Genomic DNA, 17,783 nt, shown 5'->3' on the forward strand with positions numbered 1-17,783 from the left:
TTTTATATTCCTATCATAATATATCACAGTCTCATTATTACTGATCTACGAGCTCTGAAAACTGTAATGTAAATCCCTCAGAGCTTTCCAAGGCCCACTGAACTGAGAATCATGTGAGCTGTTGCCAATGACGGTTCTGCAGACAATGGAGCTATCCATTTGTATAAGGAGCTTGAAAGAAAACTTGGTCATCAATGGTACAGGGTCATTCGCTACTAACCCCAGCGTTTGAGGAAACTATTCTATTTAGCAAACAAAATAAGTATCATAGAATCATAGAGTTGGAAGAGACCCCAGGGCCATCAAGTCCAACCCCCTGCAATGCAGGAACACGCAGTCAAAGCACCCCCCACGTATGTTCATCCAGCCTCTGTTTCAAAACCTCCAGCCCTGACAGTTAGAAAGATCTTCCTAATATTTAGGTAGAATCTCTTTTCCCGCACCTTGAACCCAATACTCCATGTCCTAATCTCTGGAGCAGCCGAAAACAAGCTTGCACTCTCTTCAACATGGCCTCCCTTCAAATATCAAAACATGGCTATCATGTCACCCCCTGACCTTCTCTTCTCCAGACTAAACATCCCCAGCTCCCTAAGTCTCTCCTCGTAGGGCACAGATTCCAGACCTTTTACCATTTTGGTTGCCCTCCTCTGGACCAGTTCCAGCTTGTCAATATCCTTCTTGAATTGCAGTGCCGAGAACTGTATATTTCCAAATGCTCACTCTTTCTCAAAAGAGTTAAATTACCTCCACCATGGTCCACCCTCTGGCGTGTTTGGCTTGGGGAGGAAGCTTCAGGGCATCAAAATGGTAGACGCCTCCCACTGGCAGGAACTGATGCAAATCCACAGCATAGGCTTCCAAGGGTGCCATTTCCGAGATCTCAGGAAAATACAATGCACAGAACTGAGCTAAAGAGTGACACAAAGGGGAAGAGGTCCATTTTTAAAAATCCAAAGGCATTGCCCAGTTCTTACACAGGACGGAGGGCTATTTATTTATTTATTTATCCATCCATCCAACCACCCACCCGCCCGCCCGCCCATTCATTCATTCATTCATTCATTCATTCATTCATTCATTCATTCATTCATTCATTCATTCATTCATTCATTCATTCATTCATTCATTCATTCATTCATTCATTCATTCATTGTCCCTCCAATGTCTGGCTTGGGGTGATGTACAACCAGAACTGCAATATATAAAACTGTTTTAACAACAACAAAAAACTTGTTTAAAAGATGAAACAGTACCCAATACAATACCATAAAATAAACCACATAGTCCATAAAATCAGCAATTAATGAACCAAACTACACTAAAAGCTGTAAAACCAAGAGGGAGAAGTAAAACCCAGCTGTTTTTTTATTTTTTAAAAAAATATATGTGGAAATACAGAAGAAGAGTTTGGATTTATATCCCCCCTTTCTCTTCGGTAAGGAGACTCAAAGGGGTTGACAATCTCCTTTCCCTTCCCCACTCACAACAAACACCCTGTGTGGTGGGTGGGGCTGAGCGAGCTCCGAAGAACTGTGACTAGCCCAGGGTCACCCAGTTGGTGTGTGTTGGAGTGCACTGGCTAATCTGGTTCACCAGATAGGCCTCCACAGCTCAAGTGGCAGAGCAGGGATTCAAACCCGGTTCCCCAGATTTGAGTGCACCTACTCTTAACCACTACGCCATGGTGGCTTATAGGGCTATACCCTATGTTGTCGGTTGGTGACAACATGGTTTCTCTGAATTCAGAAACTGCCTGCCTGTTGAACAAGGATGGGGACCCCTGGGCGGGTGGGGCTTCCAGTACACATGTACGGGGAGCAGCAGTGGCGTAGGAGGTTAAGTGCTCATGTATCTAATCTGGAGGGACCGGGTTTGATTCCCAGCTCTGCCGCCTGAGCTGTGGAGGCTTCTCTGGGGAATTCAGATTAGCCTGTACACTCCCACACACGTCAGCTGGGTGACCTTGGGCTAGTCACAGCTTCTCTGAGTTCTCTCAGCCCCACCTACCTCACAGGGTGTTTGTTGTGAGCGGGGAAGGGCAAGGAGATTGTCAGCCCCTTTGAGTCTCCTGCAGGAGAGAAAGGGGGGGATATAAATCCAAACTCTTCTTCAAACTCTTCTTCTACCTCTGGAAGCAGAGCGGATGATCATGGATTTTTTCTCGTAGACTTCTGGCGGGACTTCGTCCAACATTGGATCTTTCATGTCTTTGGAGGAGATGGGACTCATGGGTGGCTAGGTAGGAAGCACAAGAAAAAACATATTTTTTAAAAGGCATGAAGACTGTAGAAGAGGAAGAAGAAGAAGAGTCTAGATTTATATCCCACCTTTCTCTCCTATAAGGAGACTCGAGGCGGCTCACAAGCTCCTTCTCTTCCCCTCCCAACAACAGACACCTTGTGAGGCAGGTGGGGCTGAGGGAGTTCTGAAAGAACTGTGGCCAACACAAGGTTACCCCATCAGGCTTCATGTGCAGGAGAGTGGAAACAAATCCAGTCCACCAGATAAGAGTCTGCCGCTCATGTGGAGGATTGAGGAATCAACCCGGTTCTCCAGATAAGTCTACCACTCTTAACCACCGCACCACACTGGCTACACCATGCTGACTGTGAGCCAAACAAGACTTCTTAGAGAAGAGTTTGGCCATTTAAAAATAGTCGCCTGATGGTCCCAGATGTGTTTCCACACTCCCACGTTCCTGCTGGGCGACCTTGGGCCAGTCACAGTTCTTCAGAACTCTCTCAGCCCCACCTACCTCACAAGGGGTCTGTTGTGGGGAGAGGAAGGGAAAGGAGTTTGTAAGCCACATTGAATCTCCTTACAGGAGTGAAAGGTGGGGTATAAATCCAAACTCTTCTTCTCCCCCCACCCCCCTATTCTTTTCAAGTAGTGAAACAGCCCTCCTGTGGCATTTATTTATTTATTTATTTATTTATTTATTTATTATTAATTTATTAATTTATTTATTAATTATGAGATTTATAAGCCGCCTCACCCCCGAAGGGCTCGAGGCGGCTCACAGAATGGCTGCACATTAAACAACAATCAGCAAAACATTTCAAATACAAGAATGCAGCTTAATTCATTAAAAACTTAAAACTTTAAAACTTAAATAACAGTTACAGTTACATACCGTTTAAAACAACAAAGCGCCCGATCTAAAGGCCAGCGGAGGGAGGGGATAGGTAGGACCCAAGATGGAAACCAGGGCCCAGCCAGATGGAAAGCGGCAGCTTCAGTGGGGAGTGATAAAACCGCGGCCAGCCCCCCCCAAAGGCCCGGTGGAATAGCTCAGTCTTACAGGCCCTGCGGAACTCACCAAGGTCCCGCAGGGCCCGGACAGCTGGAGGTAGAGCATTCCACCAGGCCTGGGCCAGGGCCGTAAAGGGGTGATGCGGTCCCATAGGTATTAAAATAGCCAAATGAGTATCCAAAATGGCGACAGCAGCTCTAGGTCAGACCCACACACACAACACACAAGCCTTTATTGGCATACAAAACAGGACAATATTTTAAAGCAAAACAAGTTTAAGAAATACAGTTAAAATTACTAATTTCCAGTATAAAATTTGCAACAGTTTCACAAAAGAGCACATCAGAGCTGTTCAGGAGATTGGGTATCTTATAACACTCTTGCCACTGAGAACATTGCAAGAAAATGGAATTCAGGTATTTCATGCGTATCTTATTGTATTTGGGGCATACAAACAGAGAATGGTCAAGTGTTTCAACCGTAATCAGATCACATGAACAAACTCTTTTAGAACGTTCCATATTCTTGAATCTTGTCTCCAGCAGAGCTGATGGCAGCACATTACATCTTGCAGTAGCCAAGGCTCTCCTCTGGGTGGGATTAATCAGCAGACGAAGATATGCTGCCGTAATTCCACGCTCGCATGGGATTAATAATGTAGTCGGAGAACAGGTTGTCTTGGCTGCAAGAGTCAAATTATGAAAATCAAGATCCAAGAGTCTATTCTTAACTAGTCTGAAGGCTTCCACCTTTGTGAGCATAAGAACATAAGAACATAAGAACTAGCTTGCTGGATCAGACCAGAGTCCATCTAGTCCAGCATTCTGCTACTCGCAGTGGCCCACCAGGTGCCTTTGGGAGCTCACATGCAGGAGGTGAAAGCAATGGCCTTCTGCTGCTGCTGCTCCTGAGCACCTGGTCTGCTAAGGCATTTGCACTCTCAGATCAAGGAGGATCAAGATTGGTAGCCATAGATCGACTTCTCCTCCATAAATCTGTCCAAGCCCTTTTTAAAGCTATCCAGGTGAGTGGCCATCCCCACCTCCTGTGGCAGCATATTCCAAACACCAATCACACGTTGCGTGAAGAAGTGTTTCCTTTTATTCGTCCTAATTCTTCCCCCCCAGCATTTTCAATGAATGCCCCCTGGTTCTTAGTGATTCCAAAGGAGTGATTCCAAAGGAGTGATTCCAAAGGGAAACCAATAGCTTCAACCTTTCTAAAGATCAAAGTATACCATTCTGAAATCTAGGTCAGACCCATTGCCACTGTAACATCTGGTTTGGCCCTGTTGTCATAAAACAGACTTTCCCACCTTTCCTGCTGTCACAAAACAGACCTTCACATCACCTACCACTCAGCCCTTTAAGCAGGAGATGCTGGGAACTGAACCTAGGGCAGGGGTCCCCAAACTACAGCCCAGGGGCCAAATGTGGCCCCCTGAAGGCATTTATCTGGCCCGCCAGGCATGGCAGCGATGGCTCCATTCATGTGCAGTGGGGGCTCGAGGGAGAGGAGGAACTGGCCCCAACAGCCGTTGATTGCAGTTACATGATGGCACCCCCAAATCTCCATGCATTTTCTGACCCAGAGTTGGAAACCTTACAAGTGGCAACGCCTGCTCCGCCCTTCCCTCTCAGCTACTCCATGTGTTGCTCTCAGGCTTTCTGTTCCGCCTCACTCCCATTGGCATCAGCCAGGCTGGCGAATCGCTCGCTGGCTGCTAGGGAGGAAAGAACCCAGGGAGATACCTGATCCTGGGTCAGATGGAATGCCTCATTGGGAAAGTTCTGCTTTTTTTTAACAGCGGAAGGTATTCCACAGCCTCCCCAACAATATTTGGGGCCCACCCTGTACTTGACGTACTTTGGTCACTGTTCTAAAAATAGACCATGACAGAAAGGCTGAAAGGTGAAATCAAACATTTTACAATCATTTGTGCATAGGAATTTGTTCATAGTTTTTTTTAGTCCGGCCCTCCAACCGTCTGAGGGACAGTGAACTGGCCCCCTGTTTAAAAAGTTTGGGGACCCCTGACCTAGGGCGTTGTACACGATTCACGGCATACAAAGCAGACGTTCTACCAATGAGCCACGATAAAGACACCAGCATCACGCCGCAGATCCGACCAGGATCAGATGCTCGCTGCATTTTTCAATAACTCCAAAATGGCGGCAGCATCCTCGTGGTCGTCACGCCTAGTTTGACCCGTGCTATATTTAGCCCAAAGGAAGATTTGTGGGGGATATTTCCAGGTGTGCCATCAAGAAAAACATGGGACGGTCTGACAGCCGTATACAAATTACAAGTATGTATAGCAGGGGCGGCCTACCTATGGTGCTCCAGATGTTAATGGACGACAATTCCCATCAAACTGATGGGAATCGTAGTCCATTCACATCTGGAGCACCATAGGTTGGCCGTCCCGATGTATAGTATCAAAAAAAACCCCCTTCTTGCATGTATCTTTTTTTCAGCCATCTTACATTCAGGGTTGACTTCCTTTGGGGTACGTAATGCCAACGAGGCCTCGTCCCCGGATATTTGTCCAGCGGTACCATTTTAACGCTAAGTGTGACGGGTAAATCCGCCTTCCGACCACATCGAGGATACTACCGGATTACCCAGTTACATTTGTATGTTACTAAATCCTCAACTGAGGTTCGCCGTTTGGACACGGACGCAAGACGCAACGCGGTCCTTTCTCTCCACCTCTCTTTACCTTCACTATTAGCATCGACGGATTCTGGAGATCCAGCATGGACTTTGCAGCCACCTTGTCCTCCTCGACTGCTTCCTTCACCTCAGCGGTCACAGTGAGGGGAAGACCGTAGTCTGGCAAGGGCAGCTTCGGGGGCTCCCGTGGAAAAGACTCTAGGGGGGACAAGTGGTCGTAATGCGTGTGCAAGATGCGGACGGCGACGTCGCAGATGGCCAGCGGCTTTGGGAGCTCAAAGCGGTTTATTGGATTCCTCTCTTCGTCGCGGAACGTTTGGTTTCTGAACCTGGTGGGGATGAATTGGAACAAGACGAGAGGAACGTCAGCAGTGGTCCATCTGGTCCAGCTTCCTGTCTCACACAGTGGCCAACCAGAAGAAGAAGAAGAAGAAGAAGAAGAAGAAGAAGAAGAAGAAGAGGAAGAGGAAGAGGAAGAGGAAGAGGAAGAAAAAGAAAAAGAAAAAGAAAAAGAAAAAGAAAAAGAAGGGGAAGGGGAAGGGGAAGGGGAAGGGGAAGAAGAGGAAGAAGAAGAGGAAGAGGAAGAGGAAGAGGAAGAGGAGGAGGAGGAGGAAGAAGAAGAAGAAGAAGAGGAGGAGGAGGAAGAAGAAGAGGAAGAGGAGGAGGAGGAAGAAGAAGAAGAAGAAGAAGAAGAGGAAGAAGAGGAAGAAGAAGAAGAAGAGGCGGAGGAAGAAGAAGAAGAGGAAGAAGAGGAGGAAGAAGAGGAGCTTGGATTTATATCCCCCCTTTCTCTCCTACAGGAGACTCAAAGGGGCTTACAATCTTCTTGCCCTTCTCCCCCTCACAACAAACACCCTGTGAGGTAAGTGGGGCCGAGAGAGCTCCGAGAAGCTGTGATTAGCCCAAGGTCATCCAGCTGGCGTGTGTGGGAGTGCACAGGCTAATCTGAATTCCCCAGATAAGCCTCCACAGCTCAGGCGGCAGAGCGGGGAATCGAACTCGGTTCCTCTAGATTAGATACACGAGCTCTTAACCTCCTACGCCACTGCTGCTCCTCTGAAACCTTCCCCTGATGTTGCTTCCTGGTACTGGAATTCAGAAGTTTATTGCATCTGAGTGTGGAGGTTCTTTTTAGTCCCCGTGACTTTAGGCACCAAAGGAGCCACTGATAGACCTGTCCAGGGGCGGAGCAAGGGGGAGCTGCGATCGGGGCATGCTTGCGTCCTGCGCCCCCAGAACGCCCCCTTGGCGTTATGCTGCTGGACCTGTCCAACGTGAGCCTATCTAACCCCCTTTCCAAGCCAACTGTGACTGCTGCCATCACTACATTCTCCAGCAGCAAATCCCATAATGTAATCACTCGCTGATGAAGAAATACTTCCCTTTGTCTATCCCAGTGGTTCTCAACCTTCCTAATGCCGCGACCCTTTAATACAGTTCCTCATCATGTGGTGACCCGCAACCCTAACATTTATCCAGTTTACAGATGGAGAACACTGATGCAGAGAGTCTTAGGCGACCCCTGTGAAAGGGTCGTTCGACCCCCAAAGGGGTCGCGACCCACAGGTTGAGAACCACTAGTCTATCCTGAATCTGCTGCCAAAGAGCTTCATTGGATGCCCTTGAGTTTTAGTCTTTTGAGAGAGGGAGAAAGAGGTCTCTTTGTCAGCTCTCTCCACCCTGTGCTTAACTTTACAGACCTTTATTATGTCCCCTCTCAGATATCTCTTTGCCAGGAATGGCACCTGGTTGATTGAAGTACATTCCCGACTCCATGTAAGTGCTACATGAAATATGGACGGTGATCGTTTCTGGGCGGTTACAAGATATATGTACTCAGCCTGCTGTATGTTACCACTGCTGTAATGGGACATTCTTTCCTTGATCGTTCTTTGATGGCTTCACACACTTTGTAGATAACTAGGCTTATCCCTGACACCTTCTTCTCCCGTGGGAAACGGGATGTTTCTGTTGCTCGGGGGGGGGCGGGGTGTAGAAGTCCAGATGGCTTTATCTCTAAGTTAAGTTAAAGTTAAAAAGTCAAATTAGGCAGTTATAAAGTTGCAATTAGAGCCGGTGTGGCGAACCAGGTTGGATACCGCACTCCTCCAAATGACGCCTGCTGGGCGACCTTGGCCTAGTCACAGTTCTCTCAGGACTCTCTCAGCCCCACTTGCCTCACCAGGTGTCTGTTGTTGGGAGAGGAAGAGAAAGGAACTTGTAAGCCACTTTGAGTCTCCTTACAGGAGAGAAAAGGTGGGGTATAAATTAGGCTTGAGCACTGATATAAAATATCGGTAAATTTCAGGTTTGGGTATTTTTAACCTGAAAATTTTCGGTCAACCCGAATAAAGCCAACACGAACCAGCTTTAATTGGCTATTACAAAAACTATTTGAGTTGTTAAAAACCCCAAACCTGAAATTTCTCAGTTCTCGCACCCTGTAAAGAGGGGATTGGAATGCTAACGGTTACTATTCACACCTGTTGTTTTGTCTTATCTCTACCTGGCGTGTTTCCCAGACTGGCAGAGGTGGGATCCAGCAGGTTCTCACAGGTTCCCGAGAGTAGGTTACTAATTATTTGTGTGTGCCGAGAGGGGGTTACTAATTGGTGATTTTGCCATGTGATTTTTGTCTTAGTTACACCCCTCCTCCACTCCTCAGCAGTAGCGCGCAGAACTTGAAGCAGTCTAGCAGGAGGTGCGTGGTAGCCTACGCCTGCGTGCATTCGTTTCCTGCCCAAGGACCGGCGCAGTGGCTGCGTCCTTGCCACAACCCCGCCAAGCAATACCCCACCCCCCAGAATGACCGGCCATGCCCCCGTCGTGCCCTGCCCAGCCCCATTGGCGCTACACCATAGTTTGAATCCCACCACCATGGGAACCTGTTACTAAAATTTTTGGATCCCACCACTGCAGACTGGCCTGGTTGGCTGTGTGAACTAGGCTGTGTAGGCTGGGCCAGAGTTCTCTTGATGTCTGTCTGCACTTTTCTAATCAGTTCTCACAAGGACTCTGAATTTATCTTGCCATTTTAATAAATGTATTTCTGTTTTCAAGAAGATTCTTTTGTATGAACTCAGTTCGTTACTCCCTCCCCCCCCCCCCCACACACACACACTGGCTGCCAGGGGGCTTGGTAAAAGACGGGGGGAGACAGCTGCCCCCACCAGTACTTTCCAAGCCTGGAAGGCTTGAAAAACAGGGGTGGGGGAGCGATTCTTACGTGGTATTGAGGGTGCTCAGTCCCACATGTAGGATTGGGCTGTTTTTCCAAGGCCCGCAGGTGACCCCCGCCTTGAATAACGTACTTTGAGTTCTTCTTGAGATTCGCCCAAACGCACAATGTGACATTTTTGTCTTTAATGACCACCTCCATATTTCCACTCTCAGATTCAGCGTAACTGCTGGCTTGCTGCAAAGAGAATCAAAACAAAGAGAACTATTAAACAAAATCAAAGGAAAACACGTTTCATTTGGCTAAAAGTTCTGATGGCTGTCGACGCGGAGCTGCCAGTGAAAATGGCATCCTTGCGTTGAATTCTGCCCTGTCTACCTGTGAGATTCAGGCAAACTGAACGTATCTCATGAGTTGTCGTCACATTCAGTGGTTCCATATACTTTAGCAGGGGCAGCCTGGGGCCCAGTGTGCAAATGGCCCAAGCCAAGAGATTTAGAACGAGGGTGTTTCCACATTCTCGTTTTCCTGTTTCTTTGGGGTGGGCGAGTGGGGGGGGGGAGGTTACATTTATGTATGTGTTTTGCTCCCTCTAGTGGTTGATGCAATATCACACAACATAAGAACATAAGAACAAGCCTGCTGGATCAGACCAGAGTCCATCTAGTCCAACTCTCTGCTACTCGCAGTGGCCCACCAGGTGCCTTTGGGAGCTCACATGCAGGAGGTGAAAGCAATGGCCTTCTGCGGCTGTTGCTCCCGAGCACCTGGACTGTTAAGGCATTTGCAATCTCAGATCAAAGAGGATCAAGATTGGTAGCCATAAATCGACTTCTCCATAAATCTGCCCAAGCCCCTTTTAAAGCTATCCAGGTGAGTGGCCATCCCCACCTCCTGTGGCAGCATATTCCAACACCAATCACATGTTGCGTGAAGAAGTGTTTCCTTTTCTTAGTCCTAATTCTTCCCCCCAGCATTTTCAATGTATGCCCCCTGGTTCTAGTATAAGTCCAGCATAAACTATAAGTCCAGCATAAAAACCTGCCGTTTGAATCAGCAGGCAGGTAGGCTGGTTTTAAAGCTGTGTGATATCGAATCAACCACTAGAGGGGGCAAAATGTGTGCAGAACTGAACATCCCCCCCATGCGTGTTGCTTGCTTCTGTACATGTAAAGTGTGTTTCCTCTTCATTGTACCATCCCCGCAAGTTAAAATCCAGCCTTCCATTACCCTAGTACCGTGGTGGCGAACCTTTGGCACTCCAGATGTCATTGACTACAATTCCCATCAGCCCCTGCCAGCATGGCTAATTGGCCTTGCTGGCAGGGGCTGATGGGAATTGTAGTCCATAACATCTGGAATGCCAAAGGTTCGCCACCACTGCCCTAGTACCACGGGAATCCCTTGTAAATCCTGCCTGTGAACAAGTATAAAGAGCAGAGCTTTCCATTTGCTTCAGAGTGCAAACATATGAGTGCGCCTAAGCACGACCAAGTGATCTAAAGCGGCTTGTGGAGGAGTCTGAAGCGCAGTCTACTTGCTTAAACAGGAACATTGTTTATTGTTGCAGATCAAACTAAAACGCAGGCAGAGAAAGTAGCCACCAAGCCTAGCGGTGACAGATCTGATGAAAAGAGCATAAAACAGGAACCTAAGCTAACTTAACAATGCAGCGCTGTTCCCAACAACGACCCTGCCATGTTGTCAGTGAGATAAACGCGCCGCCAGATTTTAGGATTTTGCAAGAGCCAACCCGCTCAGTCACACAAGAGTTAGCTTGCCGTTTGTTTGCATGTCACCAGGTCAGTTAAATTCCTTTGTAACAAATGGGGTGTCGCGTTTAAGGTCCTTTCTAGAAGGTAGGTGTCATTTGTATAATTAGCAAAATACTTGGCCCCTTCCACACATGCATAATAATGCACTTTCAATCCACTTTCGTAATTGTTTGCAAGTGCTATTGCTATTCCGCACAGTCAAATCCAGCTGCAAAGTGCATTGAAAGAGGATTGAAAGTACATTATTCAGCATGTACAGAAGGGGCCCTTGTTTGCAGTGGCGTAGCGCCCATGGGACCGGGGGCATGATGCCCCAGGCAGAGCAGCGGCGGAGGCGTAGCCAGGCTGTGGAGGGGGTGTGGTGGGGCTGTTCCGGGGCAGGGCAGGCGGCACTGTGGCAGGGGCGCATGGCGTGCTCGCACCCTGGGCGCAGTTTCCCCTCGTTCCACCTCTGCTTGTCTGACCATTGAGTATCTGTGCCTTGTGCCACAAACACAGCTTTATGTAAAAGTTATGGCTCTTTATTTCCCCGCTCTCTTTCACTTCTGATCGCTCTTCTACTAGTCATGAGGTAGCTAAAATGCAGGTTAGTTACAGAAGTTGTTTGTTATTCTGCTACTCATGTATTCCCTTCCTCTTTAGTATCATTTAAATAAAGAATCTTTTATAACATCTCACTCACAGCATGCTGGTTTGGTTTGCTTTTGCATCACTCTGCCACATATGAATTATAATTATGAATATTAATATTAATATCTACGCCAATACAGACTCCCACCTGCTCCCGGCAGAGAAATCTGGCTCCTAGCATTTGGACAAAGAATGTGAACAAAGAGCTAAAGGGATGATTCAGCCATTTAATCCTTCCTGCCCTGTGTGGGAGGATGCTTCTCTTAACCCAGGTGTAGGGAACTTGACCCAAGTAGGACGGTGCACCCTGATCTCCCTCTAATCATTCTGAATTGCCCGTCTCACACATTCCCACAACCAGATCACATTTTACAACAGCTATCTGTCCCGTCACCCTGGAGGGCAAGCAAATTATTATCTCTGTGTGAGAATGTCTCTCTTGCTCTCTCTGACCTCTCTCTGCATTTTATGGCTCTCTTCCCTGAGAAAACGTGTTCCCTGTTGCACTTCAAATCATCTCATAGGGCAGGTGTGTCGAACTCATTTGTTATGAGGGTCAGATATGACATAAATGTGACTTGGTTGGGGCGGGGGGAGGGCCTGCCTCGGCTGGTCCCCAAAAGGCACTAGGGAGGAGGGGATGCTTGGACTGGTAAGCCTGCAATGGGGTTGGGTGGCTGCCTTGAGAGGGCTTATCATGCCCCCTCTAGGGGCTAGATCTGACCCCCAGGCTGCACGTTTGACACCCCATTCATAGGATGTACCTTGTTTGGGACCACAAAGGTCCTTGAGTCAAACCTGCACGTCTCCCCCCCCCCCCCCCCCCCGTTTCATGAATTAACGAGCCCTAAATGTGAACTGCACACTAAGGCTGTGAAATAAAACCAAGCATCCGTGTACCTTCAGCATTTGTTCCGTTGCGTCATTATATTTCTGGTGAAGGAGAGCCTGCAGTTTTTGAATGGTGTCTTGGTATCGCGCCACGTCCTCTGAAGTCAGCTCTTCGTAAGGAGCATCCAGTATGGCGAACTGCAACTTCCGGATTAACTGAAAGATAGCACAACTTCTAGGTGATCTGAAAGCCAAACTAGAGTTGTTTTAAACAACAACTGAATGGAAAACTCCTGGTGTCCTTTTACCGCTGTGCTATAGAGAGTGTCTTAACCTACTGCATCTGTGTATGGTTCTCCAGTTGCACAGTGGCGGATAGGAAGGCACTCCAAAGGGTGATCACTACTGCACAGAGGATTATCGGCTGCCCTCTCCCCTCCTTGGAAGAACTCTATAATTCCCGAAGCCTAAAAAAAAGCCCAAAATATTCTGAGAGACCCGTCTCATCCAGCACGCTCTCTTTTTGAACTGTTACCATCCGGCAGACGATACAGGTCTATCAAAACTAGGACAAAGAGGCTTAGAGACAGCTTCTACTCTAGAGCTGTGGCTATGCTGAACTCCGCAGCTTCGTGTTGATGTGTTTGGGGCTGTGTAAGGATGGGTGGAGGAAGGGGAAAGTGAGGATGGGGTATGAGTCTGAAATTGTGCGCATCGAGGAATGCTGCTATAAATTTCGTCGTGTGTGCACAATGACAATAAATGCTTATGCTTATGCTAGAGATTAATTTTATTTATTTATTTACGATTTGATTTCTAGGCTGCCCTTCCTCTTAACAAGATCAGGGTGTCTTACGATAGTAAAGGCACTGTGGCAATGAACAGTATGACAACGAAACCAGAATTTTTTTTTGCAGCAGCAGCAGCTTAGTGAAGAGACAGCAGACTGCAGTCCGGGGTGACTATACGTAGTTATGACCCTCTCCAGTGCTTGGAGTATTCCACAACAGTGTTTCTCTTACTGGAAGAGCTGAGAATTCTCCACGGGCCTTCGAAGCATTGATGAGGTCAGGCATTTATCTGGATGCTGACTAGCTCCATGGTTTATTATTGACCTATATATGTGCTATGGTCGAGACCAGGGGTCTGCAAACTATGGCTCTCCAGATGGGTTAGTGTAACCCCCATGCTCAGAATGGGTTGACCCAGAAAGGGGTGGAGACTCAAAGCAGCAGAAGGCTGCAGAGCTCATGTAGTTTGGAGGAGACAAGGCGACCAGACTCGGACCTTGATTGGTATAAGCCCTTAACACCTTGTTAAGGGTTTTTTGTGTTTGTAATGGGTGAGAGTTCTCCTGGAAACCTTCATCATGTTGAATCCTGTTCATCAAGCCCTTGGAGTCTTCAGGAGCCAACCCACTTGCAAAGAAGAATTGGACCTGGCAGTATCAGTAGACTGTCAATATAAGGACTTGAAAATGCAACCTGAACAGGACCTTGAAGTGTGATGTTAAATGTTGATGTTTGATGTTATATGTTAAGAAAGTAAACCAGTTTTGTTTTAAAAATTTGTTGTTGCAAACTCATTCCAAGTTCTGCCCCACAGAACCCACAGGTAGAGGTTACATTAGCGCAGCAAAATAAACGCACTGGAAGCTGCCCGCCAGCTTGCCCAGGAGAGAGAAACAAACAGCACAAGTCTCTTTCGCAAAGAAAGGCTTTATCTTTTGGTGCAGAAAAACAATATTTACAGTGCTGTACAGTTTCACTTGGCTCTCCCCTCTCTCTGCTCTCCAGTTTTCAGCCATCAACACTCCCACTACTGTTCACCACACCACACACACACGGTGTTGTTCAACGGTTATATACTAGCCACCGACCAATCAGCTTGAGGGTAAAACTGCTGACTAGCACATGTTGCCTTTGACCGCTGCTGACCTAGATCTGAATATGTCAGTTCCTGTTATAGCTCAACGAGATGTTCGTGGACCACAATTCCAATCAGCCCTACCACTTGGCCATGCTGGCAGGGGCTGATGGGAATTGTAGTCCATGAACATCTGGAGAGCCATAATTGGCAGACCCCTGGTCTAGAGCATTGGAAAATTCACTGTTATGTTGGATTGTACAATAATAGAACAAAGAAAGAGAAAGCTCTTCAAACTCATGATCAGAGCGGCCCATGCGGTATTGCATTGGGGTGGAAGGACAAAAAAAATCTGGACCATGCAGAAATGGTTGGAATATATATGGGAGCAAATACAATTAGAAATTTTTGACATAATGTCCAGAAACCAAATATGGCAAGAAAAACAAAAAGACATGAAGTGGATCTGGACGGAATTCAAAGACTGGTTAAACGAAATTGGAATTACAGAAGAAAACTAGATAAGAAGATTAAAAAGAATGGACCTGCTGCTGCACATCTAAAGAAGAAAAGAAGAGGGGGGAGGGGGGAAAGGGGTAAAAGGATATGGAGGATGAAACATAAGATGTACAATATAAATCTGTAACAATCCAAAATATCAATAAAAATTATTTTAAAAAAGGAAAATTCACTGTTGTACTTAAGGGCCCATTATTTGTCCTGGGTGAGTCCCATCAGCCCAAGTGGACCCTCAATGAGCTACCCCACAGCGCTACCCCACAGCCACTTCATTTCACATCCTCTTAGGGGCTTTCCGCACGGACAGAGTTGTACTGGTTTCTATCTAGGTTCACCTCAGTGTATCCGCACTGCAACTGAGCTCAACGTTGTTTTGTCTCAGTTTCCCCCCCTCAGAACTGCGACATCCCTGTCGCAGTTATGAACTGCACCTTTCTGCTGGAACACCAAGGTGGAATGCAGCGAGAAGCCCGAAGTCACGGGGCCAGCCCTCGAAACGACACCTCATCCGTTCAACCAATCAGGATGCGCAGAACGGGAGAGTCGTGGCGGGCATGTAACTGTAAACTGTGAAAACTGTAAAAAAAAAAAAGAACACTCCCGTTTCCCGTGGTAACACAAGCTCCAATCACGATTAAGGAGCAAAACAGGCACCAAGATGATCCCGCCCACTTAGCTCGGTTCCAGGGGGCCAAGTAAGTTGCTGTGCGGACAGCCTGGAATCACCCCCCACTGAAGGGAACCGAGTCGACCTCAGCTCCCTTCTGTAGTGCGGAAAGCCCCTTAGACAGACTCTTCCTCTCCAAGCAGCTGTGTAGCTGATGAGCACTACGAAACAAACGCTGAAGGAGATCACTGCAAAGGCTTACCTCCAGCACTCGGCTTCCCTTCTCCATCACATGCTGGATACTGTTCTTCTTGTCTTCTTGCCACAAGCTCATGAATGTGTTAATTTCTTGGGGGACAGTTGGGTCTGGACTCCCATCGCAGGCCATGTAATGGCTCCACTAGCAAGAAAGAAGGTACAAAATGCTCGCTGCTGAACAGAAGGAGCAGAGACACAGCTGAACGTGGTTTGCAGTCTTCTGCACGAAACACTGGCCCCGGCTAGCCCGATCTCGTCAGACCTCAGAAGCTAAGAAGATGGCCACAAGATACCTGCGACATAAGTGTTTGAGAGTCAAAACTCTCAGCATCTGACGAAGGGATATCACCAGTGGTGGGAGTCAGCCGGTTCGCACCACTTCGGCAGAACCGGTTGTTAAAATGGTGCTTGTAAACAAACAGTTGTTAAACTGTATTGTCGAAGGCTTTCACGGCCGGAATCACTGGGGTGCTGTGTGGTTTCCGGGCTGTATGGCCGTGTTCTAGCAACATTCTCTCCTGACATTTCGCCTGCATCTGTGGCTGGCATCTTCAGAGGATCTGATGGTAGGAATGGAAAGCAAGTGGAGTATATATACTGTGAGGTCAAAAGGTGAGGCCCTCTGAATAGAGTAGCCTGGCATGTGAGTCACAAAGAAGTCTGTAGCATGTAAATAACAATTGACCTTGCTATCTTCATTGTTACTCCCAAGCTACAGACTTCTTTGTGACTCACATGCCAGGCTACTCTATTCAGAGGGCCTCACCTTTTGACCTCACAGTATATATACTCCACTTGCTTTCCATTCCTACCATCAGATCTTCTGAAGATGCCAGCCACAGATGCAGGCGAAAGGTCAGGAGAGAATGCTGCTAGAACACGGCCATACAGCCCGGAAACCACACAGCACCCCAGTTGTTAAACTATTTAAATCCCACCTCTGGATATCACGTGTCTTATGAAGGCAACTTTGACTCTCAAAAGCTTATCGTCTAGTAATCTCATTGATCGTTAAGGAGCTGCGAGACTTGGATGATAACAACTGCTCTTCGCATAGGGCGATTTGGAAACCAAGCGTACCTTAGCAGAGGCTCGTAAATCCGCTTTCCATTGCAGTGCCGTCAAAAACTTTTCTTCCAACGCACTGAGTTCGGTCACTTCGATCCCCCGACGCTCTTGTTCCTTTGAAGGGCACAATCAAGGAAGGAGGATGTTATTTGACTTTGTTCTGAACGTTCAAAGGCAAATTTTGAAAGATGAAAATGCTGCTTGCGCTGCGGTCCGATGCCTGCTTGGTTTCACCGTGGAAATCTAGTTCATGCCAGGAATAAGGATTGCAGCAATTGGCTGTGTTCACACACTCAAATGTATTCAGAAGAAGAGACATTTGGATTTATACCTCGCGTTTCTCTCCTGTAAGAAGACTCGAGGTGGCTCACAAACTCCTTTCCCTTCCTCTCTGCACTATAGACATCTGGTGAGGCAGGTGGGGCTGAAACAGTGGTGGGATCCCAAAATTTTAGTAACAGGTTCCCATGGTGGTGGGATTCAAACTGTGACATAGTGCCAATGGGACTGGGCAGGGCACGACGGAGGCATGGCCGGGCATTCCTGGGGGAGGCGGGGAGTGCGTTCACCAGGCGGGGGGCTGGCAAGGACTCAGCAGCTGCATGGCCAGTGCAGGCGGGAAGCAGGTGCCTTGCGCCAGGCGCCAGGCACTTGCCTCGCACGCCAGTGCCCCTCCTGCTAGACTGCTTCAAGTTCTGCGCGCTACTGCTGAGAGGAGGGGCGTAACTAAGGCAAAAATCACGTGGCAAAATCACCAATTAGTAACCCCCTCTCGGCACACACAAATAATTAGTGACCTACTCTCGGGAACCTGTGAGAACCTGCTGGATCCCACCTCTGGGCTGAAAGAGTTTGGAAAGAACTGTGACTAGACCAAGGTTACCTAGCAGGAATGTAGGGGTCAGGAAACAAATCTGGTTCAACAGACGAGAGTCCACCGCTCACGTGGAGGAGCGGGGGAAAAGATCCCAGTTCTCCAGATTAAAGTCCATTTGCTGTTAACCACTACACCACACTCCCTCTTGTTTCAGCATTGCTGCAGAAGCGGAAGAAATGTAACCTCTTCCAAGTCAGCTTGTAATCTATGCACTAGGGTACAGGTGTCAAACTCACGGCCCT

General features: G+C 47.7%; 1 protein-coding gene across 2 annotated transcripts in view; it reads right to left on the minus strand.

The window, feature by feature from the left end:
- DNAI7 (dynein axonemal intermediate chain 7) overlaps positions 1 to 17,783 on the minus strand; it is a 46,359-nt gene that overhangs the window by 17,695 nt on the left and 10,881 nt on the right. For both annotated transcript variants that reach the window (XM_048499521.1, XM_048499523.1), the window contains 7 exons: positions 16,677 to 16,778; positions 15,601 to 15,738; positions 12,416 to 12,562; positions 9,244 to 9,347; positions 5,979 to 6,261; positions 2,130 to 2,238; positions 748 to 911 (listed from right to left, as the gene is read on the minus strand). In XM_048499521.1, the coding sequence (XP_048355478.1) occupies positions 748 to 911; positions 2,130 to 2,238; positions 5,979 to 6,261; positions 9,244 to 9,347; positions 12,416 to 12,562; positions 15,601 to 15,738; positions 16,677 to 16,778 (1,047 nt within the window). The remainder of the gene's footprint in view (positions 1 to 747; positions 912 to 2,129; positions 2,239 to 5,978; positions 6,262 to 9,243; positions 9,348 to 12,415; positions 12,563 to 15,600; positions 15,739 to 16,676; positions 16,779 to 17,783) is intronic.

Source organism: Sphaerodactylus townsendi, linkage group LG06, assembly GCF_021028975.2.
Source record: "Sphaerodactylus townsendi isolate TG3544 linkage group LG06, MPM_Stown_v2.3, whole genome shotgun sequence".
In the NCBI taxonomy this organism is placed as follows: Eukaryota; Metazoa; Chordata; class Lepidosauria; order Squamata; family Sphaerodactylidae; genus Sphaerodactylus; species Sphaerodactylus townsendi.